Raw genomic sequence first — 26,340 nt, forward strand, 5'->3', positions numbered from 1 at the left:
ACTGACGCCCCCTCACTCAGCAAAATCTTTATGCGGCTTCATTGGGGGGCAACATTTAGAGCCATTCATCGTTCATAAGAAGTGTGCACTAGCAATGAGTAGGCCAACACCGATCACCTGTACTATACATACAGTACATGTGTAGCAGACTGTACTGTATGCTAAGTACAACATGCTACTGCCATAGAGTAGTACAGTGTACGGTACATGTGTGATCAAACCAGTGACATTCAGCAAGTGGACTAGTAATCACTGCCCATACATGCTGTGGGCATACCCTAAAGGCCTGCCAAAACTACAACTAAAATAATCATGTTATAGGTTACTGCCCCTTTAACACACGTTGTGAATGAAGTGAGCCATGTGTAAATCAGATCAGAGAAGTCTGCATTCTTCATGGGGAGGTGCACATACATGTTATAAATGTGTATGTCAGCTGGATCCTATTAAAATATTTTTAGCATATATTCTACTGGGACGAGGAGGGAGCTCTCCACCCGGATTGATAACACTGAAGTGTATGGAATTTTGAAGGGCATTAAACTAAATCATTCTGGGTGTAATTGGAAGGGTGCAGCTAGACCTCTGTAAGATGTCATAAAGCAAAGAGCGGTATACTTCAGAGCCCAATGTAATATCATAAGGAGTTATGTACACCAACTAGAACCAAGGGATATTACGGGCAATGTTATTAATTATATGTAACAGTTTCAAAAGTGATAAACTGGAGAGTGATAAACAACCAAGCAATCAGCTGCTGCATGACATTTTTCAAACACAGTCTGTGACATGGCAGGTAGGAGCTGACTGGTTGGTTATCACTCTTGATTTGATTACTTTTGAAGCTTAGTGCATCTGGCCCTATGGACGGTGATTACATCACTGACTACAGTTTAAACGTATATACCAGGGGTTCCCAATCTTTTTCTAATCACGGCACCCTAGAGTATCCAAATTTTTCCAAGGCACCCAGAGGCCCCCAAAAATATATATCATATAAAGTAGATTGTGTTTATATGTGCTTCTTAGGTTCAGTTATGTGGTAAAGGGCAGGATTTGGTTCTGATTGTACACATTTTATGATTGGCAGCCACCAGCGCTGGTTTTGTACAGAAATAATTGATCATAAATAATTTGAATTGGTCCTGGACGACCAACCTGAGGCACTCCTGCAAGTGTCCCGAGGCACCCCAGGGAGCCTAGGCGCACAGTTTGGGAACCACTGGTATATACAGTAAATTAACTAGGATTACAAACAGAACTCTTCGGGAATTAGATACAAAGGTCTGTTCCCTATAAGTTACAGGACAATTTGTACCCATACACATAAGATACCTAATATAAGGTGCCAGCATATTACGCAGTGATGTATGTTGGCATCCCTTCCCACATTGGCCAGTTAGAGATCAGGACAGGGCCTGACTGCGGCATTCTGGGAGAAAGACTGTAATATTAGTGGGCATTATGGGATGTCCCATAAAATTTGGGATGTTTAGTTGTGTTCATTCTAGCACCCGCCATATTTGAAAACCCATGCAGTTCCTCTTCCATGCCTGGGGTGTCGCTGTCTGCTGGAGTGCTTCTAGCAATGTGGTCTGTATATCAGCACTGATAAGAAAACCAGACCTGTTCTAGAAACACCACAGCAGACAGCGACACTACAGGCAGGGAAGAGCAACTGCATGGGATTTCAAATATGGAGGGTGCTAGCATGAACACTACTGTATTTAGGACATATTAATTTGGAGTGAATGAGGGCTTATAATACGAATCACATTCAATTACAGGAAACCGAAGATAAAAAGTGATCCCATCCAAAAGAGCTGACAATCTTCAAGGTGTGGTGAACACTTGATACATAAGAATAAGGAACAATAATTGCAGCAGCTGGACAGGAAAGTGTGCGCTATTACCAGCACTGTCAGACACACATTTATCTTTAATGGTTAGTAATATTAATCCTTCTATGTGACAGTTTTTCTATTTCAACCAAATGTGTGTTACTAATAAAGACTAAAACACAACTAAAAACAGTGATCTCACACAGATTGCTTGCTTACATTTCATAATGGGCTAGCTGGCCATACATCTACAGATTGATTGTCAGATCTGGCTGGTTGAAACAAAAACCTGGTAATGGATAAGAGCGAATGACAGTTGACCATTTGCTTTGAAATGCCAGGTTTTTGTTCCAACCAGCCAGATCTGACAATCAATCTGTAGATGTATGGCCAGCCTTATGTGGGGTACACACCATGAGGATTTGGCCCAAAATGAGCCAATTTAGATACAATCTCGACCGATTGTATGTACATTGGCCATGTTTTGGCACATTTCACTGCCGTTCTGATGCGATCCCAATTCGATGCGCGGCGCCGCGGGTCGTTAGGTCTTTTCTGAGATCCTACCTGCAGCAGGTAGGATCTGAGAAACGACCATTGAAGTGGATGCGGGTTGCGATCGGATAGCGATCACTTCAGGTGCATTTTCTGAGCGGGTCGTAGGCTCAGTCAGCTCATGAGCGGGTCGCACGTTCCTGTAACGACTCGCTCACGAGCTGCATCGTGCTGGTGTGTACCCAGCATTAGACTAAGGAACGACTATGCAACCTATCCTTATTAATGGGACACCCTTTGGATACAAAGCCAGGAAAAAAATTGCTGTCCTCAGACAAACAGAACCGTACTAAGTTATTATTACAATTACCAAAGTTTAGCATATTCAAATAGGACTATTCAATATACAGCATATGGGGACTTGGTATGAAATATGTGGGGTGTCGGAAAGGAATGAAAACGGCACGGGATTCTAACTGTCGGTATGTCCTGACAGTCGGAATCCCGGATTGAATAACCCCCAAGACTACACTATAACGATACGAGTCCAACAAGTAATATTTTGGTGTGATCAGGCCCATTGTCAGTTTAACAAGACAGCCCCCTTCCACAAATTACCATGCTGTTAACATTTCTGTAACAATCACCGGGTCGGCTTTGATGCAACCTTGGAAAACGTCTATGATGCCGTGACATTAGGACAACTTATGTACAATAAGATCTCTGTGTAATGGAAATGCCGCTGTGTGCTTATTTGTAGTCTAATATATTATAATAAGGATGCACACCTTACATTACATCAGTGATACACTAAATTCCCATGAATAGGAAAATACAGATATTACAAAGACTTACTGAGAACATAAATCATGATGAATAACTGGCATACAGTACTTGACATGATTTCATTAACAATAATATAAAGGAACAGACATGATAAAACAAGCTTATTTGAAAGTATACACGAGGCTGCACTGGTATCTCTGGTTAATGCAGATACCAATGATGGGTATTTAGATTGTGTAACTAATGCATTTCTATTGTTGAGGTAAAGCTGTTTTCATGCCTGCTTGGAACACATGTAATACCCTCCCTCCAAGTGATTGGACATAAGGATAGTATGGTGATTGGCTAGTCTGTCTTTTTTGGGGCAAAGCTTTTTACCTCATAGATCAAATGTAAAACCTGATTTTTGTGTCACTGAATAATGTACATGATACTGTACATTACAGATACACATCCACTGTCCAAGTAGCTTTTGCTAGAAACTAAGTCAATGAGAGATACCATATCATTTGAACATTGCCATATCATACATACAGTATACTAAGAATTGCATCCTTGTCATTTCTCTTATTGTACTGAAAATAACACAACTACCCTATATAACAAGAAATAGGGTTTATCCAATAGAGTACAGTAAGCTATATAGATAGCCATACCTACTTACACCTAAAATGGCTGAAAGACAAAACTTGTGTCAGCAAAGGACCAGTGACTGGTTCTCTACTCATATCCAAACCAGATTCTTCAAAAAACAAACAAACCAATAGGTAGCGTATGGGCCAACGGCTAATCTCGGCGTCACCCAGATTCTGAAACATCAGATAGCCAGAATGCCAGGCCCCAGGGGAGAAAACCTTTGAGAACAAATTCTAGGCTACTGCATCTAAAATTGAATTTGCAGGTTTGGAAACAGAGTAGTGTGGCCTTAAATAGATCCTTAAGACTTCCAAGTTACTGATCATATTTTACCTGAACAGTTCTAAAATAAATGGCGGCATTCCCTTTTTTCTACATAACAGCTGTACTTGTGTATATAAAAGTATATGACCAGTCATGCTAAACCGCAAGAGTGCAGTGCAGAGTATGTAAGCACGTATGACTGACCCATTTAAAGAGATGGACAGTAGAGTTTGACCCGCAATACTAGAACTACTGTTAACAGCCCCAATAAGCCCACAAATTGCAGAAATTTGTACCGTGCACAGATGGCAATGGTGTGTGTATGAGTGGGCAATGAGAATTAAAGCTATCCATAGAGCAAAATTCTGATTTATATGGTGTGTGTATACTTTGAAATAATCAAATTTTTTTTATAAACATGCTTAATGGTTCCAATTAAAACACGTATCGCATAGTAAAACACGGCAAACAATGAGGTTTGTGGATAATAAGAAATTATAAAAACGGAAACTTACATCAGTTATACTAACCTTAGAACCCTGGACATGTAAAAAAGACACACACAGACAACAGACCACAACAGTACAAGAAAAAGAAAAGCATTAAAATCAAAAAGTAAAATCACTTTAAAAAACAAAACAAAAAAAAACAATTGCATTGTTCAATCCTAACGTTAAAATAAAGCTGCAGAATAAATCATTAATTTTACTTAAAGATTTATCAATAGATATAAGATAATATAGTTACTGATAAAATAGTTAAAACAAATTTAGTTTGGTAAAACGATTATATAAACAAATATATAATATATATCATTTGAGTGCATACAAACAATGTCTTGAATAGAATGTAATGTGTTGCCTCATCTCAAAAACTAATGCACAAAAGAGACATTGTGTAATATCAAAGGTGACCACTAGATGGAGACCTCATACTTACAGTTGGAGATGTGGCGGCAGACAATAACGGCAATATCCCTCCACAAGCAATAATGATATTGTCGACCATCTGTGAGATCAGGTGGATGGTGTTGTGAACAAAGATAATGTTTTCATTGCTATTGACAAAATCCATGACTGATTTTGTTGAATGGCTAAAGGAATAAAAGGATTAATATTAGTACTCTGCTAGGTGCATTCTGCATAACTATTGCGTGTGTGTAATTCTGATATGGCAGAGTATAGTGATATAAAAGGCAATTCAAATTAAGATGAACACCAGAAAAGTTTAAGAGGACCCATCATCCACCTACTATAGCAGCAGCCATTTTTTTAAATCAATATTTAGCCAATCAATTTGCTGAAAATTTCAATGACTGCTAAGGCACAAAATGTCTCATATAGAGTAGAACCACAAGTCACCCATAATAGCCGTGGCTGTATGTGATATCAAGCAGCCGCCACGGCACTCTCCCTGTGCGCCCTGAACACGTTTGCATTTTCTAGCATGCTCCCAGAAAACGCTGCATCCTTCCCCTGCAACGCGACATCCAACGTCCTGGCAAAGCAGTTAGGCTTTTTTTAAATTAAAAAGACTTGAAAAAGACAATCCGCACAAACCAAGCCACAAACGACCTGGGATGCCAAGAAAGACTGTTTGATGTGACGTGACAATATGTAACCATGATAATTTTTACTTTTTTTTTTTTTTTCAATAAAGTAATTTTATTATTTTAAAGAAAGGCATTTACATTTCAAAAAGGAATAATAAACAAAAACAAATTTTTACCTTTAAGAAACTAATTTATCATTTAAAAAATGTAACATTCTATATATTTTATCGAAACTTTTTGAAATTTGAATATATTGACCAATTTAGTTCTAAATATATATATAAAACTTATTTATATATTAAAACTTCAAAAAGTTTGGCAAATTAAAAATAGCCATTCATTTTTTTTTAAATAAAAAACACACGTGCTAGAACACACGTGCTTGTATCCCTGAATAGGTAACAAATAGCAGACAGTTGGGGGTCAATGGATTTCTTTGCATTTTTTTCACTCTAAATACACAAGTACTAATGCAAGAACCCAATATGTAACTATCGGAAACGATTTGTATAGTGTGCATTATATGAAACAGTTTTTATTTCTGTTATAAATTTGCACAAGTATTATGTAATATGACCAAAGTTCCAATTCATGGTAGAAACCACTACCACAAGCACATATCGGAGTACGCTATATAAAAACCGCAACCACATAACGATGGATTATAAAACCATATGGAAAACACACCACTGACTACTACTTTATTGACAAAATTATTTGATAAAGCTAAAATGAAGTTTTATCAAATTAAATGACCTGTTCTGGCCTCCCATAACCTGTAGTGGGCAGAAAAGTTCATAAACTGCCCATAAAAAGATTACACTTTATATTTTGCATCGGCCCCTCTGCTTTATACTGAAAAAAAAAAAAATACAAAGAAAAAATGCACAATATACCCCCAAATGTGTAATAAACTAAAACTACAGAGAGGCACTTAATGAGCATTACACCATCATAGGTGCAAACTGTATTCTCAGGTCGCCAAGACTAACACTGAATATTTTATACCTGTATTACGTGTTAGGTGATAGTAACAATTGACACAATTTACTATTTGAAGAGATCCTAAAATGGATCTTTGTTGGTCAGCAGAAATTAAATAGTGGAAGTGCCTAAAAATCTAACTCACACACTTGGCGTAATGAGCAGAGCAACAATAGCCCTTCCATGAGGCGATACATTATCTTCTACACAAGAGGTCATATAGAAGCAGTGTGATTCAAATAAAACTGCACCTAAATATCCACCATATTTAGTCACAGTTTATAGTCCAATGGCACATGATGTCATACACAAAATGGCGTTGCTCATGCTAAAATAGACACCACACACATATATGGCCATTAAGATTCTGTGATTTTGATACTTGTGTCTTTATTTTGGTGGTGGTGGTGGGGGGGGAGGCAGGCCCGGTTACAGGGGGGTGAAAAGGGTTCACCTGTCCGGGGCCTCAAGAATCAGACTAGCCCCATGGTCCAGAGAGACAGAAAATAGGACCTTTTTACCTAGCCACATGGAGAGGCTCCGAGTTGTACAGACCACATGCAGCACCGTCGATTGTGGTTCTCCACTATCACCAGCTGCAACATGTTGAAGCCTCACACCATCCAGCATGTCTGGCTTCATGCATCCCGCAGCACTGACTAGACCGTCACACTGGCCACGCCAGACTTTATCAGCGGGGATTCCCCATCACGTGGCTTCTGGCTTTGCCATCCTGTTGCTCACCACTGACACCATCTGGTTTACATACAGATGTGTCCTTGTTCATCTATACCACAAACTTTCCATGCCCACATGTGAAGCATTCACAGGTTCACAGGATAGTACGCACCCATGGGATTTTATTGATTGCGAGTGCAGGCACACATCCGTGAACATGACAATTGCTGCCAATGCATGTGGACACGCATGGGATATATGAGCCAGGACATGTGTATGTAAACAAGATTGTGTCAGTGGGGTGCAGCAGGATGGCATAAGCCAGGCGATGGTGGAGCCAAGCTGTCAAAGTCTGCCATAGCCGGCGTGTCAAGCCCAGTCATGTAGGCAGGAGGTTGGAGATGCAGGATGCCAGGCATGTTGGTTGGTGTGAGGCTTTACTATGTCGTAAGTAGTAGTAGTACGTTTATTTATAAGGTGCCACAAAGTGTCCGCAGCGCCGTACATAGCAAACAAAAAAACAAATGACAAGGTAACGTACAGGGTGTGTTGATAAAATACAGTATAAATAGGGGTATAGCTGGTAGAACTAAAATCAGCATCAGTTCAGAAGTAGGTGTCGAAATTGTCGAGGAGACTGAAGATGAAGTAGAGGAAGGGAAGAACAGGACAGGAGAGCTGGTGAGGTAAAGAGGTAGGGTGAGTACGTGAGGAAGGAGGGCCCTACTCATAAGAGTTAACAGACTAAAAAGGAGGTGGGTGGACGAACGAAAAACAATAGGATAAGTACAGTAGGAACGGATGGGAACGGAGGCAGGATAGGAGGATCAAAAGAGGTTAGGAGGAGGGATAGGCTAGTCGAAAAAAGTGGGGTTTGAGGGAGCGCTTGAAGGAGGTAAGGGAATCAGAAAGCCTGATGGGTGGCGGGAGGTTGTTCCAGTGCAGGGGGGCAGCGCGAGAGAAGTCTTGGACATGGGAGTGGGAGGAGGTGATAAGGTGAGAGGTCAGTCGGCGGTCAGCGATGGAGCGAAGAGGATGGGAGGGAGTGTGGATAGAGATCAGTGAAGAGAGGTAATGAGCGGTGGAGCTGGTATTGTGGAGGCCCGTGACTGATGCTGCAGCATATAGGGCATGGTGGTTGGTGCAGCTCAGGCCTCTCCATGTGGCTAGGTAATGCAACACTATTTTCGGTCTCTCTGGACCATGGGGGCCCCTCAGATTCTTGGGGCCCGGGACAGGTGTACCCTTTGCACCCCTGTCACTAGGCCTGTGGCCATCAAAACAAAGGTACAAGTACAAGAATAACAAAAATGTTGATGGCCGTATATGTGTGTGGTGTCTATTTTAGCATGATCAAAGCCATTGTGTGTATGATAACCTGTGCCATCTAGTTATTGGACTCTGAACAAAGATGGTAGATGTTTAGGTTTAGATGATCAGGTAAGATAAGGTACAGTAGGATTCCTCTTTATCTGTGTGGAAATGCTAATAACAGTTTCTTCATATAAAGCAGTGGTTCCCAACTTGGGGTACTTTGCAGACCTGTTGGGGGTACTTGAAAATAATATTGATAATGGCGGAAAAATAAAAAGAAGTTTCCCGATGGTGGAAAAAAATCTCCCATTGCCATTGAGACAAACCACATTGCATCACTTTTAGTTCCGACGGCAGCATCAATAGCAATTCTTGCTTTTGCCTGACCAGCAATCCACTGGGAGCTACCCACGGCTGCCCTCAGACATCAGCGATCTGACACCGGTGGCTTTAATTGTACAGGTGTTAGTAGGAACCCCGGACACAGCCAGTGGCCAGACACAGAGGGAACAGCTTCCTGACCGCACACTACTCCTCCGCTACTACTTAATATAAGTACACACATACCACTCACTTCCACTTCACTCAGAAGTTCTGTGGATATTTCAATTTGAGAGGAGGGGGTACTTATAAATGAAAAGCCTAATCAAGGGGTACGGGAGAGAAAAAAGGTTGGGAACCACTGATATAGAGCATGCTGGATTTTATCTTTAGACAACATAATCTGTAACTGGAACATTCTTTCCGAAACACATTTCCTGAAAAAAATGTTTTACCTTCTCCAAACATGCACATCCGTCTCTAAAGCAAAGAGCAGATCTGTTAGGAGGCGCTGGTGCATTGGGGACCACTTAAACTCAGGAATACGGAACATAGTGGTACGTGGGCCAGGGCTGAACTGCCGACGCTGTTCCTCAGTCATCGGCATGCCACGGAATCCCAAGTCGACACGCAAGTCCCGTTCCTGTTGGCTCATTGGGCGACCTTGGACAGCCTAAAATGTATCAATGGTTTAGTTAGAAAATGTCAACGGTTTTATTTTTTCCAAATGTCAGCAATTGCCAAGAATACAACAAACACTGTTCAAAGGGTATGTAATGCCAATATGTGTCTAAATGAATTATTTAGCAAAATACTATCAAGGATATGTCTGATCACTACAAAGCAATTCTTGCCTATACATATTTAGTGGAAGAAAATCTCTGGGGCTGTTATATTTTCCATTTATAATATTTTCTTTCGAAATTCTATCACACCAAATGCAGCAAGTGCGTCAACTATTCCACAAGACCCATAAAGAGACGTCATCAGATAATAGGCTTATGTTCTCTGAATCTTTGCCAGCGACCCTGATACAGCGGGCCAGGGCATTGCGAAAACAAAGTATTCGTCATTGTCTCATCTGAGCACTAAGGGGCACTATTGCACAGCAGTCCATCTCTGGGGCTGATGGATTATTATTTAGTTTCTACAGCAGGCTTTCCCAACCGCGGTCCTCAAGGCACACCAACAGTGCAGGTTTTAGTGGTATCCAGGCTTCAGCACAGATGGTTTAATCAGAATCACTCAGGTACTAATTAAGTCACCTCTGCTCAAGCCTGGATATCTTCAAAACCTGCACTGTTGGTGTGCCTTGAGGACCGTGGTTGGAAAAGCCTGTTCTACAGGCTTTGCATAGACAGGGAAAGCATCGAATCTATAGGAATTACACATTGTACATACATTGCAGTTTAATCCATTAAAAAAACATTTGCCAGTGCTACAATTCTTGCGCTCTTTGGGAGACTAATTAACCCTACATTTGCCAGAGGAAATACATTTCAGTGTACATACTAAAAAAAAAATCATTGAAATTAAACCTTGCAGAAAACTAGCATGTATGCTGCCATAGGTGCAGGTTTTTATGAGAGTGCTGGCCGTTTTTTTTTTTTAAAGTGGCAATCATTCACAGTGCAAAACCAGGTTGTTTTTTCTTTGTAAATGATTGCCGCTTTAAAAAGAACAGGGAAGACTCACATAGAGTTCCACACCACCAGCAACTTGCAGGCTATTACACATTCTGTGTTCTGTGTTAGTATGGTTCAGAATCCAGAGCTTATCTGGTGTATCTGGTGTGCTCTGGAGTTATACAGCCAAGGCGCCACATTAACGTTGTGTTGACCTGTCGATATTAGCCATGTCGACCTTCAGTGGTCAACTAAATGCATGTCAACCTAATATGGGTCCATACCACACACATACACATAATTTCTTACTCACTTTGCGTTCTTCCCGTTAACACTGGCCAGGAGCACCACATTATGTAATATCCAGGAGCATTCCGGAATTTCTGGGAATATAACCTAAATAATTGGGAGAGCAGCGCACCCCATGTACTTTCACAGAGAAGAAGGCAAGAGGACGCTTTTTGTTTTAGAACAGCATCACCTTTGCTCTAATACCCATCTGTATGATGTCTGGGATAACTGCATTACACTGCAGGAATGGGGCAAGGATTTCACCAGTCACAGTGACAAACACTCCGCACTTGCCACTATGTCACATAAGCAGTAAAGTAATAATTACTTGAATGCTTGTTATGGGCAACAGAGTGGTTGGCATTGTTGGCTTACCAAACTTTAGGCCAGATGCTCTAAGCTTCAAAAGTGATGAAATGGAGAGTGATAAACAGCCAGCCAATCAGCTCCTACCTGCCATGTTACAGACTGTATTTGATAAACAACCAACCAATCAGCTCCTGCCTGACATTTTTCACTCTCCATTGTATCACTGTTGAGGCTAAGTGCATCTGGCCGCTTGGCATGGGTTCAGGTCTGAGCAGGTCCCATCTGTGTACCACACGTTATATAGTGTATACATATTGCTACAGTACACAAATGATTACTTTTAAGACTCCTCCTCGTCTTAAACATTTCAAAGCATGTATCACATCTAAAAAATGCTGGGCAGAGAACATTACTGGTATAAGGGCCGACGAGCCTCAAACTATTCAAAAGGGTAGTAAAACGTTGGCTGTACCCGTCTTGCAGATTGCATTTCTCTTACAATACTAACCCTTTAGAATGATAAATGAATTACCCTCCTAGAGAGCTAGGCTACAGGTATAGGACTGCGTTGCATATAAGGGCATAATGATGGTTGGTGTCTGAGCGGAAACCCTGCACATATACCACTTGTAGCTCAGTCAGCAGGGCAGTAGCAGCGGAGATGAACTACAATCTGTTGCTTAGCAACAAGCACCACTCTTACAGTCTGAGAAAAGCGATCAGGATTCAGAGACGGACAAATTACACAAATGCTACAAAATACAGCAAACATTATCTTTTTATTGCTACACTACTTCAAACACTGGGGTGTGCGTGCGATGACAAATCTATAATAATAAGAGCATTTCTGACCCACTAGTCTTCACGTCACATGACTGCCCCCGAAGTGTAAACTAGGAATTAATACTGGGGTCTGGGCTTATCTTTGTGAGCAGGAAATCTGTAGTGTGCTTGAGCAGGCGGCAGAACTTCAATACGGCTATATATAAGTATAGATGAGCAGCAAGGCAGACGCGCACTAACTAGCAATAAATGACTGGTGACAGGTCCCCATCAGCTAATACATATGTATAAGCAGTCCAGTCTCAAATCAGAGGCTGGCACTCAAATGGTAGAATTGCAAAAAAAAAAGGTTCATCACCCACCATATACACCATGCCTGTATGAAATTCACACCAGGAAGCGATGTTGTTCTGGAGATATGGCTGTTGTGAGGGGGGATATGGGTGTTATAATGTGAGCAGAGTGTTTGGTGACAGATGGAAACTATGTTAGGGCATGGGGGCTAACCTAGTTGCCCGCTACTGTTAACTGTTCTTTTTTTCTTTATTTTTCTACCATCATAATGGTTATATAGAGTACTGCAATAGTGAGAACATGCAGCATCTCGTGGTAACAAAGACAGACTCAATAAGTATTCTGTCATTGCTGATTGGTTGCCATGGGTTACAGCACAGTTACCAAATATCATTCCTAGGGCGAGATGTACTAAGCTTAAAAAGTGATAAAATGGAGAGTGATAAACAGCCAGGGCCGCCGACACGGGAGGTCTGGGAGTACTTGAGTCCCAGGCCCCGCTGCTCTGACCGAGGGTAGCGCCCAGGCAGCTCTATTCTCAGCATCCCCCTCCCCCCTTCACTTGCCTTCTACACAGCTGCACCACTGCCAGAGCCGCGGCGGGCCGCACCCACGCCCACTCATTCATCTGCAGCGCCATCCAGCCATTATTATTTATGCAGCTTGAGCGTGCAGTGAGGCCGCCCGGCGCCCAGCCTGAGTTCATTGTGGGCCGGCACCAATGCTGCTCCTGACCAGGCAACATGGAGACTGTATTTCCGGGACAGTGAAGCACAGATGAATAACACGGCCGGTATGCAATGAGAGCACTGGGCACCTCACACAGTGTTCTTTCATGTAAATGGGGTACTGAGTGTCTGGGGCAGTGCCGTAGCACAGACAAAGCTGTCATCATGTAATGTAAGCACAGTTATGTAGGGGGGTACTGTGCATATGGGACAGGACAGGAGCAGAGAATGGGAGGCAGCCCCAGTTTAATGTGAGGACTGGGAAATGAAATGGGAGCTGCACTGGTGTTACAAAAGCATTTCTATCATGTGTTAAGTAATTGTTTCAGTACAGTGCAGTGACCTGTGATCTCCCATGTCCAGCCTTTCCAGTCCTGTGCACCCCATGTCTTACCATCACAGTCCTTTGCACACCAGGTCAAGCCTTCCCTGCCCTGTGCTTCCCAATTAAGGACCTGTCCCATACCTCCCAACATGACCCTCTCCAGGAGGGACAGAATGCTCTGTTCCTGGACTTTCCTCTTATTTTAGGATCACCATAACCTGTGTTGAAACACCTTTCTTATCAATGAATCTGTTTAAAACATTTGATGGTAATCCTAAATTAACAGGAAAGTCCAGGAACAGAGCATTGTGTCCCTCCTGGAGAGGGTCATGTTGGGAGGTATGGTGTCCAGTGCTCCCTGCCCTGCATCCCCCTTTAAAAAAAAAAAGAAATTGGATCTTAATGCCTCACCTATCCCCCTTCCCCCCCAGCTGTGCCTCCACCCAAAGTATTTACAACTCCACCAAACTTTTTATTTTTATTTTAGGGGGGCCCTGCCAATTTGTCAGTTCTGGGCCTGCAAATTCTGGTGGCAGCCCTGTAAACAGCCAGCCAATCAGCTCCTGCCTGACATGTCACAGGCTAGGTTTGAAAAATTAATGACAGGTAGGAGCTGATTGGCTGGCTGTTTATCACTCTCCATTTTATCACTTTTCGGAGGTCTCAATCCCCATAGTAGTGAAACCCAGTATCTCATTGGACGGTAAAGAAATTTATTTTTCAATAAGAGATCTTCTTCGTTCTGAGTAATGCTGTCAGGGCTAGTGACCGATTTATATCCAGCATGCTGGATATTAGTCATTGGGCATTAGCGACGTGCGGGGCCACCCATCGCTGTGGCCCCTACAAAGAGTGATGTAGAGGTATTTTCTAAGCATTTGAGAGATTGCTTAGAAAATGTCCCTAAATCGCTGTGTGTGTATGCACCATAAGATGTGACCCTGCATCTGTCAAATTCCAGCACTATGTGTGGTCTAGAGTAGGAAATAGTATATAGAAACAAATAAAACCAATTCTTTGAGCTGGCAGCATAGTGGCCTTGGGTTCAGTTCGAACACAGATGCTAAGCCCTACAGTATGCGTTTTGTCACCAGCCCTCTGATGAAGTCATGGTGACGAAACTCGTAGGTACGTGGCCTAGCGCTCAAACAAGCAAACTGTGCACTGACAGAGTTCCGTCACAGGACGTCAGACGCCAGTCCCGTCTTTGTCCTGGCGCTTGTGAATAAAAGTCAATTCAAACCAACTTATTTTGAAGGCAGCAGCAATCATTCGATGCTTGGTGGGCATTCGGCCATGCGCCATTAAGCCATTCTCTAAGCGAGCTGCTGCTTATCGAGCGGTGTAGATTCACCTAAGAGTGCAGCAACAGACTGGTCTCTGCAAATCCTGGGTTCTAGTGCATGTTACAGGAAGCAGACAGAAAGAGCTGTGCAACAGCCTTATCTCCAGTCACTTCCTTTTATGGCTGGTAAATATCAATTAGTCTGGTCTGAACGGATGATCCTAACACATCTGTGCTCCTTTTGGAACAGACCATCCCTTAGAGAGTAGACTGTATTGCCACTGAATATATATGTAAACAGTAATCATTTCCTCATGTCTGTGGCAGGGTGTAATAAAATATCTAAACGCAAGACTCCAGGGTCCGCACTGTGATTAAATGTTTTAGAAGTACATGTTCTCTCATGGGGTTAAGTCTTAACTAAATTGAAACCTTTACTCTTTACATACATACGTACAATTGGACAGAAGTGATTCAATCTGAAACGAAAATAACAGCCGGCGGGATATGATGTTAGCACAGTTAGCACAAATGACTGCACACCACATTCTGACGCATGATCTTATCTGGCACTGGATGCCCTTGTTTTGCTGAACATGAAAATATATTTTAAGAGATTAACTTAGTATGGTGCGGACACACATATATCCAATGCCGTGGGCGAGCGGTGACTGCGAGCAGGACTTTTTGCTCGCAGTCACCGCTCACCCTGTCAGTATTCAACTGACCCCCCTCATACGCAAATTCCCCCTCGCTCCGTTTTTTGAGCGAGGGAGATTTGGCGTATGTGCCTCCAAAAGCTGAGAGAATCGAGGCTAATTACAGCGAGTTTGCTGCACTAGCCACGGCTCTCGCAGTTTAGGGGAATCCTCGCAGTTCTGTGACTGCGAGGATTCCCCCGGAACGTTGCATAGTGCGAGCAACCGGCGCGGGGGTTAAACTGCGAGGATCACTGGTTTTCTGTGATCCTCGCAGTTTAACCCCCTCGCCGGCCGCTCGCAGCGGCATTGAATACATGAGTACTGAAGGGGGGTGACATTATTAGGCTGGCTTATGCAGCACTATATGCTTATGGTATGGCTGTACAGACTGCACTACTTTACAACATGGTAATAATGGCATAAAGTAGACGGACTACAAATATCTTTGTAGAGGGTGAGAGTAGAGTGAAGGCATCTAAAGCAGTAATGAGGCAGAGTATGTATCACATGGATATTGCCTACACTCCCGGCCTTATTCAGAGATGGTCAGAATTTCCGTCCCATTTTACGGAGGAACATGCAGAATACGTAGATTAGACGTCCCTAAGTGTAGCTGAAATCCCATGACTGCAATGGATGTCACAAACTGGGATCAGACATCCCTTCTCCCACCCCATCAATACCGCTGTCTGTCAATGAAGCAGTGGCAGCTGAGCACTACGGGTGACCGTGTAAGCGCCATTCTGAGCATGCAGCAAATGGTCTTTGAGCAGCTGCAGATTACGATAATTGGACATCTGCGAAGGTCAAACTCTGAATCAGGTGTTTTTGTGTAGGTGAGGTGCAAATCCCATTTCCTGGGGTGATTCTGAATAACGGACTATATGCACATATATGGGGTTGGGTAGATAAAGACGAGATTCATGATATAAAAATGAGAATGTCATCATTGTCAAAATGCAGATAATGGACACTGCTGCAATACGGACATTATAGAATGACAACAGACCTTCCCTTGTGGTCTGATGGAGAACTACCTGCTCCCGGTGACCTGAGCAGGCTTCTGATTCCCAGTGGTCACATGTAGAGCAGGTCGAGCTGCAAACATGAGAGAGATGCAGTTCCAGTGAGCATTCCTAGCCTCTCCCTAACAGTGCATATCTCTAATACCCCAGCTTCCTTTCCCCAGCACCTCAACTCTCCCAATCTGCAGCCTAACCCTAACCCTCCCATCCCAAAGTTTATCCCAAACTCTCCCATCCCGCAGCCTAAGCCTAAATCTCTCATCCCAAGGCCTAACCCTTCCATCCGGCAGCCTAAAGATAACGCTCCCATCCCGCAGCCTAATCTTCCATTTTGCAGCTTAACCCTAAATTTCCCATCCGCAGCCTAAGCCTAAATCTTCCATCCCATAGCATAAACATCCCATCTTAAAGCTTACTCCTAACTCTCCCATCCCGCAGCCTAACCCTAAATCTCCCATCCCGCAGCCTAAAGGCCCCCTTACACTTGACGGACTTGTTGTCCAACAAGTTGCACCTGATTGACTTGAGATTTATCCTATGTGCAGGAGGATAAATCTCTTGGTTAGACCCAATACGCACGGGATTGTGCATTGGGTCCTACATGTCAGGCACATCAGATTTCGGCAGACAGGCACATCAATCCTTCTGAATTGGGTCAAATCTGACAAAATCTCACAAGTGTAGGGGCCCTAAACCCTAAACCTCCCAACCCGCAGCCTAACCGTAACTCTCCCATTCCACAGCCTAACCCTAACTCTCCCATTCCACAGCCTAACCCTAACTCTCCCATCCCACAGCCTAACCCTAACCCTCCCATCCCGCAGCCTAAATCTGCCATTGTTAATCCTAACCCTCCCAACCCGCAGCCTAACCCTAACTCTCCCATCCTGCAGCCTAACCCTCCCATCTCGCAGCCTAACCCTAACCCTCCCATCCGGCATCTTAAACCTAACCCTCCCATCCGGCATCTTAACCCTAACTCTCCCATCCGGCAGCTTAACCCTAACCTTCCAATCCTGCAGCCTAACCCTAACCCTCCAATCCTGCGGCCTAACCCTTATATCCTTATTATCATTGTTTATTTATATGGCACCACAAAGGTTCTGCAGTGCCTAACAATAAATAAATGAGCACAAAAACAACAAATGACAGTACAAAACAAATTAAGACAAGTAAATGGTAAGTAAAGAGAAAGAGAGATAGACTAAGAAAACACATGAGTAGAGGGCCCTGCTCGTTAGAGCTTACACTCTAAAGGGGAGGGGCAGACAGACAGGAGTGACACAGAAGGGGTAGACATGGGCATAAACAGAAGGTTAGGTTGAGAAATGGCTGCGTTTATTGAAGCAGCGGGTCTTGTGGGCCCGTTTATACTTTTGTAGGGAGGTGGAGCATCTGACAGGGAGAGGTAGAGAATTCCAGAGATAAGGAGCACAACGGCCCAAATCTTGGAGGAAGTGACCAGTTGAGGTGGTGTGCATAAGCGGGAGGGAATGTACAGAGAATTCATCATCATTGTGGTGCCGACATTATGATTGTCAATGGTATGACTGCATCATTATATATGTGCCCAATACAGTAGATCTGCATCTCACATGAAATCACAATGACTATGAAAGGATTTAATCTGGTTAACTGTATTAAAACATTCAGTAGCTCTGGTAATCCCTTTCTTTTCTCAGGGTGTTATAAAATAGGCCATGTGATGCGAGACAATGGCATGTAAAATACAGGAATCCATTTTCATGCATTTACCCCTGGGCCGCATATTATACAATGAGCAATCCACAACAGGGCGGCAACATTTACTGGTGATTGCCCTTCTGCTCCACAGGAGTTTAATGTCCACCCTGAGCTTGCCCTAGCAGGCAGCACTAGAACAGTACGGCTTGTGCCAGGGACAAAAAAGATACAATTTTTATTTACATTCCCTCAAAAATAATGTATGTAATGGATTATTGCAAAGATAACTGCTTTGTTAAAATCGAACAATGTTGAGCTTAAACAAAAAAATAGGTAAAAATGATAAAATAGAGGCGGTTGCAGTACTACTGATAACTGCAACAACGTACCAGTATAATACAGAGCAACTAACTTACCTGTGTTGTGGTCGTAGTGGTTTGAATTTTCTTAATTTCTTTGCCAAGATCGCGGCCATCATCGGACCTTTCCGTATCAGAAACCGTACCGCTTGCATCCATATTTACTATGGATTTGCTACCAGAAGATTCCGTTTCTAGAGTGGTCGCAGTCATCTGAGCATATTCTAGACTTTTAGAAGATGAAGCCAAATCTCTATCGGAAATGCTGCTCAAACTATCAGCTGTTGTATGAATTTTAAAATCCTTGTCCCCAAGTACAGATGACGCACACGTGAGGTCAACACTTCCAGTCATGTGAGCTAGTAGGCCAAGGTCATCATTAACACCGATGTGGACATGAGCATCTTGCACATTGCCTATGGTTATGTGGTTACCACTAGTCAGTTCTGGCAACAATTTGTCCTCTGAATGCGTCATTTTATCAAAAAGAAATGAGGTATTGTTAGTAGTAGTTTGGTCTTTCTCGTCCGCTAACGTAATTAGAGGGCCATCTTTTTCTTCATTCTCCTTTATAATACCAACACTGTCGTGAACATTGTTTTGTAGCTTCTCTACCGCTGCACTGTAGACATTATCCAATAAGGACTCTACTTCAACAAGAGCACCGTTTTCCCCACTGACTAGCGTTTCCGGTGATAGGTCCAAGTCATCAAGTTTGACCTCAGTGGCTTCAACCTTCTCTGCTTTGATGTCCACTAACAGGTCATGCACCTCCACCCGTACCCCACCTGATGGCCTATCGGTGTTGGTGATTGTTTCATCAGAAATTTTAGTTGCGATGAGCAAATCTCTGGTATCAGAGTTGACCGGGTAATCCGTCTCACTTTCTGGACTCTGGCTCTGTGAGAGGTCATCGATTTCTCGAATTTCCAGCCCGCCTTTAGCTGCCACTGCTTGGGATGAAAGTCCGGAGATAGTGCTGACATTCCCCTTCTTGCCCTTTTTGATGTTCTCCTCCTCTTGTCTTTGATACTCTTCATACATTTTTGCCAAATATTCCTTGTGAGCTTCATAAGTGACCTTAAAATATAAAAAAAATAATAATCTTAGTTACACAATTGGAAACAGAAGTAGCACTGGAAGTTTACAATGCATGTTCCTTTTGGCGAAACAATGAGAAAGGTCTTTACTCTGTTAGTGGAGATGAAACACTAATTCTAAGGCATTTTGCTGTAACCTAAACACAATGGGTCATTTTTAGGACTGAAGCAAAACCATACAACATGCCTCAGTGGTGTTATAAACTTCCAGAGTTATGAGATGCTGCATGGATAGTGATTCATTGTAAAGAGCATCTCCACATATTCAGTATGTATTGTTAATTTAGTAGGATGTTACTGCACACATGGATATGCATAGCTTCAGCCTATTATTATTATTATCATAATCATTAATAGTTATTTATATAGCGCACACATATTATGTAGCGCTTTACAGAGAATATTTGAACATTCACATCAGTCCCTGCCCCAGTGGAGTTTACAATCTATATTCCCTACCAATTAACCCACCAGTACATTTTTGGAATGTGGAGGGAAACCGGAGTACCCGGAGGAAACCCACGCAAGTACGGGGAGAATAAACAAACTCCGCACAGTTAGGGTCATGGTGGGAATTGAACCCATGACCTCAGCACTGTGAGGCAGTAATGGTAACCATTACACCGTCAGGACAATGCACCAGGACATACTGCACAGAAACAGGAGCCTTCCATTAACACAGCCAAATGCCCATGTAAGGTTGGCAGGCACATTCCTGCATGGTAACTGATCGGTGCCCAGTTGCTGAAGAGGACAGCAGCAGAAATTCTAAAATGCATCGTTACCCAAACATTACTTTAAAAGAACAATACCATTATGATGTGTCACAACAGTGGCTTTAGCTGTGTCTTGCACACTTAAATTGGCAGGCAATTTACTAAAAAAGTTAAAGTCAGAAATTGATTATTTTGCAGTGATTACAAAGTAATGGATGATTACAAATCATATAGTATGTGATTGGCTATTTCCAGTCTGTATACTGTAAATGATTTGTATTTAGGTGAAAACATTTTACAGCAGGTGTAGGTAACCTGTGGCTCTCCAGCTGCTGTGGAACTATGCTTCCTAGCACGACCCTAAAACATTTTTGATATTTTGAGCTAAATCTGTCACAAGGAATGTTGGGATATGTAGTTCCACAACCGCTGTAGTGCTGCAGATTGCTTACCCCTGCTGTATTATACCCATTTCACATTGCCGAAAAAACACGGGTCAGGCTCGGGTTGTTGCTGGGTTGAGCTACGGTGTGAAAGCAACAAACCTTATAACCAGGGTCAAGCAACTCGGCATTTTGACCCTGGTTACAAGAAGGGTTAAGACTGGTCCCCAGACTACATATATGGCTTATGGAGTAACTTTTGTTAAAAATATTAAATGAATAGATTCCTTGCTACAGTACTACTCATGTCCCTTGTAATCTGCAGGCAGAGATGAACAAATAAACCGCATTGCTCTGACAATTCTATGTCCAATAAAGGCGGTTCTTGTTGGATGCAAAGTCAGACGATGCGTTAAACAAAGCTTCCTCCAGATCATTCAGTGCTGAACTCAGTCACATTACTTCTAATAAGCTGCATTCCCCTAATGTGTATTACTGCAGCCACATTATTACACACGTAGCTATGGTAAAGCCTCACATACTTATTTTATCATCAAAGAACAAAGTAACATGAAGACATGTACCGGCAATCACAGCGCATCTTCACATCTGTCAATCAATTTTTCCCGGCATTCATTGTATATGCAAATAAGGAACAGACTTCAAGGACGTAATTGTGCATGTCTGGCTCAGATTTGCTATTTTCATTTTACATTGTGGATATTAACTATTACGGCATAACGGTACTTTATCTTGTTAATCCGGAACTCACTAAAGCAACACAGCTAACCATCCAAACAGCAGGTTTATTCACTACTGCCTCCATGGTAATAGCGGAGAGGGACACACAACTACTCTAGAACACAAAGCACTATATACACACAACAAAGATACAGAGTGCGCCTTTGCTTGTGTCACCACCACCACCAAAAGACAGGTGTATAATTGACACTTTTTTGTAATTTCATACAATTTATTAAAATGAATAAAAGGCGTTTTCAGCAAAATTTCATTCGTATGCAGTCATATTTTCCATCATTCCAATAACCCGACGCGTTTCGTCATTTTGACTTCATCAGGGGTATAACAAAAAATGACTCTAGGTGGTAAGAAACAAAAAGTTGGCTTAAATATTTAGTATTTCCATCACATTTATGGAATTTTCATTGTATGTGTAATAGTATACATACCGGTAGAAATAAGCTTCAACTTAAAAAAGACTGGTTCTTCTTTAATTCTTGAACGGAATAAAGTTTTAAAATTCTGTAATAATTATATAGCAACATAATTAGAAGGTGAGCTTTTTGATGGTAAATTCATAATAATAATTACAATTACCATACGAATTTTTAAGGGATTAACACATATCCCATATTTACATTCCATATATCTATATAGAGACATCCTAGTCAAAGTAAAAGTTAAAGAGGCTTACCACAGCAGTGTATCTCTCCTATCATGCCACTCCAATGTCTGCATGGTTTCTCTAAGGTGAACTGAGCTAATATATATATATATAGTGGTGACGTTAACACGTCACTTCCGGTTTGGCGTTTTTATCTAAGTAATAATCCAGGCTAACTAGTAGCCTTTAAGTGGTCCGATGGGGGCGGAGAGTGTGTGGGGGAGAAGGGGATCACACCGGCATATTTTGTTTTGCTGTAGTGCAGTGGCGCATCGCCGTATAACGGGCGTGCGTTCCATTAGCGTGCCACAGTGTGCTTCCGCCCGGAAGCATCGCCGTATAACGGGCGTGCGTTCCATTAGCTTGCCACAGTGTACTTCCGCCCGGAAGTCACTGTCTCTGTAGCCGTGTCTCATGTTAGTGCGCTCCGTTTTTACTGGGAAGCGGAGTGGGTGATATTGGTTCCTACTATCTAATGTGATACTCTGGAATTCCCAGTACCAATGGTGAAATATATATGTATGGGGAATGTATGGCAGATAGGTTATCTGCCATACATTCCCCATACATATATATTTCACCATTGGTACTGGGAATTCCAGAGTATCACATTAAATAGTAGGAACCAATATCACCCACTCCGCTTCCCAGTAAAAACGGAGCGCACTAACATGAGACACGGCTACAGAGACAGTGACTTCCGGGCGGAAGTACACTGTGGCAAGCTAATGGAACGCACGCCCGTTATACGGCGATGCTTCCGGGCGGAAGCACACTGTGGCACGCTAATGGAACGCACACCCGTTATACGGCGATGCGCCACTGCACTACAGCAAAACAAAATATGCCGGTGTGATCCCCTTCTCCCCCACACACTCTCCGCCCCCATCGGACCACTTAAAGGCTACTAGTTAGCCTGGATTATTACTTAGATAAAAACGCCAAACCGGAAGTGACAGGTTACCACTATATATATCAGCTCAGTTCACCTTAGAGAAACCATGCAGACATTGGAGTGGCATGATAGGAGAGATACACTGCTGTGGTAAGCGCTCTTTAACTTTTACTTTGACTAGGATGTCTCTATATAGATATATGGAATGTAAATATGGGATATGTATTAATCCCTTAAAAATTCGTATGGTAATTGTATGTTTGGATTATATTGTTGTCATAAGTCCTGACCACACTGTTGTCAATTGCAACAAAGTGCCCTCATTGAATCAGTATTGTTTGTGTAAGGAATTGTATCCATGGGACTGGTTGCCCCTTATTAGCATGTAACATTGGATTGCCACAATATTGCCGTTTATGACAGAAATGTTGCATTAAGCACTGTTTGTAAAATGGATTGTAAATGTAGAATCCGCAGCCCCACATTTGAATCATTTTTTGAATATTAGCATGTAACTTCAGATTGCTATACCGTTGCCGTGTATTGTTACATATGCTATATATTGTAGTTGAATTGGCAGTGAGACTAAGGTATCATACTGTTAATATATTTCTGTATAGATTCTTTCCCCCCCCTGATAGGGGATTATAATATGTGAATTTGTCAGGCTGTATAACAGGTCCCAAACCAGGCACTACTCCAATATGGATACCTTTGGGCCATTTCTATAATATAATGTTTGTACCCAAAATGTTTTCTTCTTGGTTTAAGTACACTGGTTACATGAACCCCCATTGTATTTTAGAGAGGACAGACGAATTCACCTCTCCACTCATCACCCTATTTTTGCCCCATTTCAACATCGTTATCGGTATGTACCTGTACCTCCCTTTATCTCCTCATGAAATTATTATGAAATTATTATTATTATGAATTTACCATCAAAAAGCTCACCTTCTAATTATGTTGCTATATAATTATTACAGAATTTTAAAACTTTAGTCGGTTCAAGAATTAAGGAAGAACCAGTCTTTTTTAAGTTGAAGCTTATTTCTACCGGTATGTATACTATTACACATTCAATGAAAATTCCATAAATGTGATGGAAATACTAAATATTTAAGCCAACTTTTTGTTTCTTACCACCTAGAGTCATTTTTTGTTATACCCCTGATGAAGTCAAAATGACGAAACGCGTCGGGTTATTGGAATGATGGAAAATATGACTGCATACGAATGAAATTTTGCTGAAAACGCCTTTTATTCATTTTAATAAATTGTATGAAATTACAAAAAAGTGTCAATTATACACCTGTCTTTTGGTGGTGGTGGTGACACAAACAAAGGCGCACTCTGTATCTTTGTTGTATCTGTTGTCCTCCTTCCCCCACTAACAGAGGGGACTTATAGAGGTGCGGCCTACTATCTTAGCGCAGTGAAAGGGTTATCCCCTATATATATATATATATATATATATATATATATATATATATATATATATATATATATATATATATATATATATATTTAGGGGCATCACGGACAGTGTAATGCATAGCATTACTGCCTTACAGCACTGAGGTCATGGGTTCAACTCCCACCATGGCTCTAAGGGGGGTATTTAATGTCAGGGTCACGGCAGTCGAGCTTGCTCGACCACCGTGACCCAGTCCCGTTCTCGGTCAGCTCGACCGAGAACACGCAGGCGGGATTCAATGTCCCGAATGCCTGGGGAGCGAAAAGGGGGCGTGGCCGCGAGTTGCGGCCGGGAAGAGGCGAGCTGCAGCCGGCAGCTCGTCACTTCCCGGCAGAACGAGCCCGACAGCTAGTGATGTCGGGCTCGTTCTGCCAAGGTACACTGCTCAATGCTGTCGGGGAAGACAGCATTGAATAGGGCCCGGCGGGCATCTCCCCGATGGGAGGTGCTCGCCGGAGATTGAATATCCCCCTAACTGTGCGGAGTTTGTATATTCTCCCCGTACTTGCGTGGGTTTCCTTTGGGTACTCCGGTTTCCTCCCACAATCCAAAAATATACTGGTAGGCTAATTGGCTCCCAACAAAATTAACCCTAGAATGTCTGTGTGTGTGTGTGTGTGTACATGTGGTAGGGAATATAGATTGTAAGCTCCACTGGGGCAGGGACTGATGTGAATGTTCAACTATACTCTGTAAAGCGCTGCTGAATATGTATGTGCTATATAAGAAACTGTTAATATATATATATTATATTTGTATTACTATTCCATATAGTGGATTATAATTAAATCAATAAGAATATTGATTAGGATCAGTTCAGAACCGCAGTTAGCTGCGAGTATAAAGCAATGCGTGTCCTCTTTCCGAACAAAGTGCTATTCCGGTAATGCAATGTAAATCACAACCACTAGCTACACATAATACCACAGGATTATTTATGAGCAGGGTCATGGAACCTAAAATATAGTCACAATAAATGATATGTGAAAGCTCCTACTCTGTGGCAGTTACATTTAGTGATGAGAATACATTCACTATACCGCATCTGCCAAGACCTTCCTTCCGTGACTTTCAGTAGACTTACAGGCAGATGCTACAGGACATTGCAAAATACTACATCACAGTCCAGCAGTGGGCACACCCTTGCTTGCTGCAGCACAGGCCGAGAGGTACCAGGTGGGAGTGGTCCTGTCTTCTATTGTAGCTTGTAGGTGTTAGCAGGGCTCCTGGGACAGAGCTGACTAAATCTGCAGCACCAGCGGATGCGCCGCAGAGGTCTGGTGGAAGAGCAGCGGTCACAGTTGGATTCTGCTGTAACCACACAGGTGCTTGGAGCCCAGAGGCAAGCATCTCTATTGCTCCTGGGAGCAGGGCAGCCAGGGGGGGGGGGGGGGGGGGGGGTCCGACCCCACCCTTCCCCCTCCATCCCTTCTGGGCAGCAACAGCAGCACAAACTTCTACAGCATGTGCTGTGCTGACAGCAGGCTCAGCGTGAGTGTCTGACTGACCGCGTGAGAGATCATGCTGAGCACATGCTGTAGGTGTGTGCTGCTGCTGAGATTACAGTTTTTAGAGTTTTCTTTCACCCTCCTCTAAACATTTTGGGGCTTGGCCTAAGTGTGTGAGGTGTCCCCACACTTAGGCCACGCCCCCAAAACTTATCAGGGCCTGGCATTCCTCTCGGCTGCCCTGCCTGGGAGTTACACCCCTGGACTTATCTCAAATAATGTCAGGGTTGGTGAGGATTGGAGACATCTTTATTTGTATGAATGCTACATTTAGGGCTGTAATAGAAGGATACTTGTCATTTTAATTTAGTCAGCCTTTAAAATTGAATTGGCCAACAAATTGCATTGGATGTAACTAATAAGCAGATATTATACACAAACATGCCGGATGCTGCAGCTCCTCTCAGTCCAGGAACATACAAGTGGGTTATTGCCTTCTGCCCAGCTTGGAGCTAATCTACAGTATGTGTGCCCTTCTAGTAGGGATATTACTAATAATATACTGCACAACTGTGACAACAATGCTTTTGATGCAGGCTTGTCATACTCCTGGATTCCTATGTAAACTCCCAATCAT

The 26,340-nt window shown here is 42.6% G+C and overlaps 1 protein-coding gene across 7 annotated transcripts in view; it reads right to left on the reverse strand.

Moving 5' to 3' along the window:
* NBEA (neurobeachin) overlaps positions 1–26,340 on the reverse strand; it is a 564,577-nt gene that overhangs the window by 321,526 nt on the left and 216,711 nt on the right. For 5 of the 7 annotated variants that reach the window (XM_083169792.1, XM_083169795.1, XM_083169793.1 and 2 more), the window contains exons 22-25: positions 18,337–19,359; positions 9,327–9,544; positions 4,962–5,115; positions 4,538–4,561 (exon numbers count right to left, since the gene is read on the reverse strand). In XM_083169792.1, coding sequence (XP_083025918.1) covers positions 4,538–4,561; positions 4,962–5,115; positions 9,327–9,544; positions 18,337–19,359 — 1,419 coding nt within the window. The remainder of the gene's footprint in view (positions 1–4,537; positions 4,562–4,961; positions 5,116–9,326; positions 9,545–18,336; positions 19,360–26,340) is intronic. The other 2 variants (XM_083169798.1, XM_083169794.1) reach the window with 1 other exon arrangement.

The sequence above is a fragment of the Crinia signifera genome, chromosome 2 (assembly GCF_055691185.1).
Source record: "Crinia signifera chromosome 2, ASM5569118v1, whole genome shotgun sequence".
Classification (NCBI taxonomy): Eukaryota; Metazoa; Chordata; class Amphibia; order Anura; family Myobatrachidae; genus Crinia; species Crinia signifera.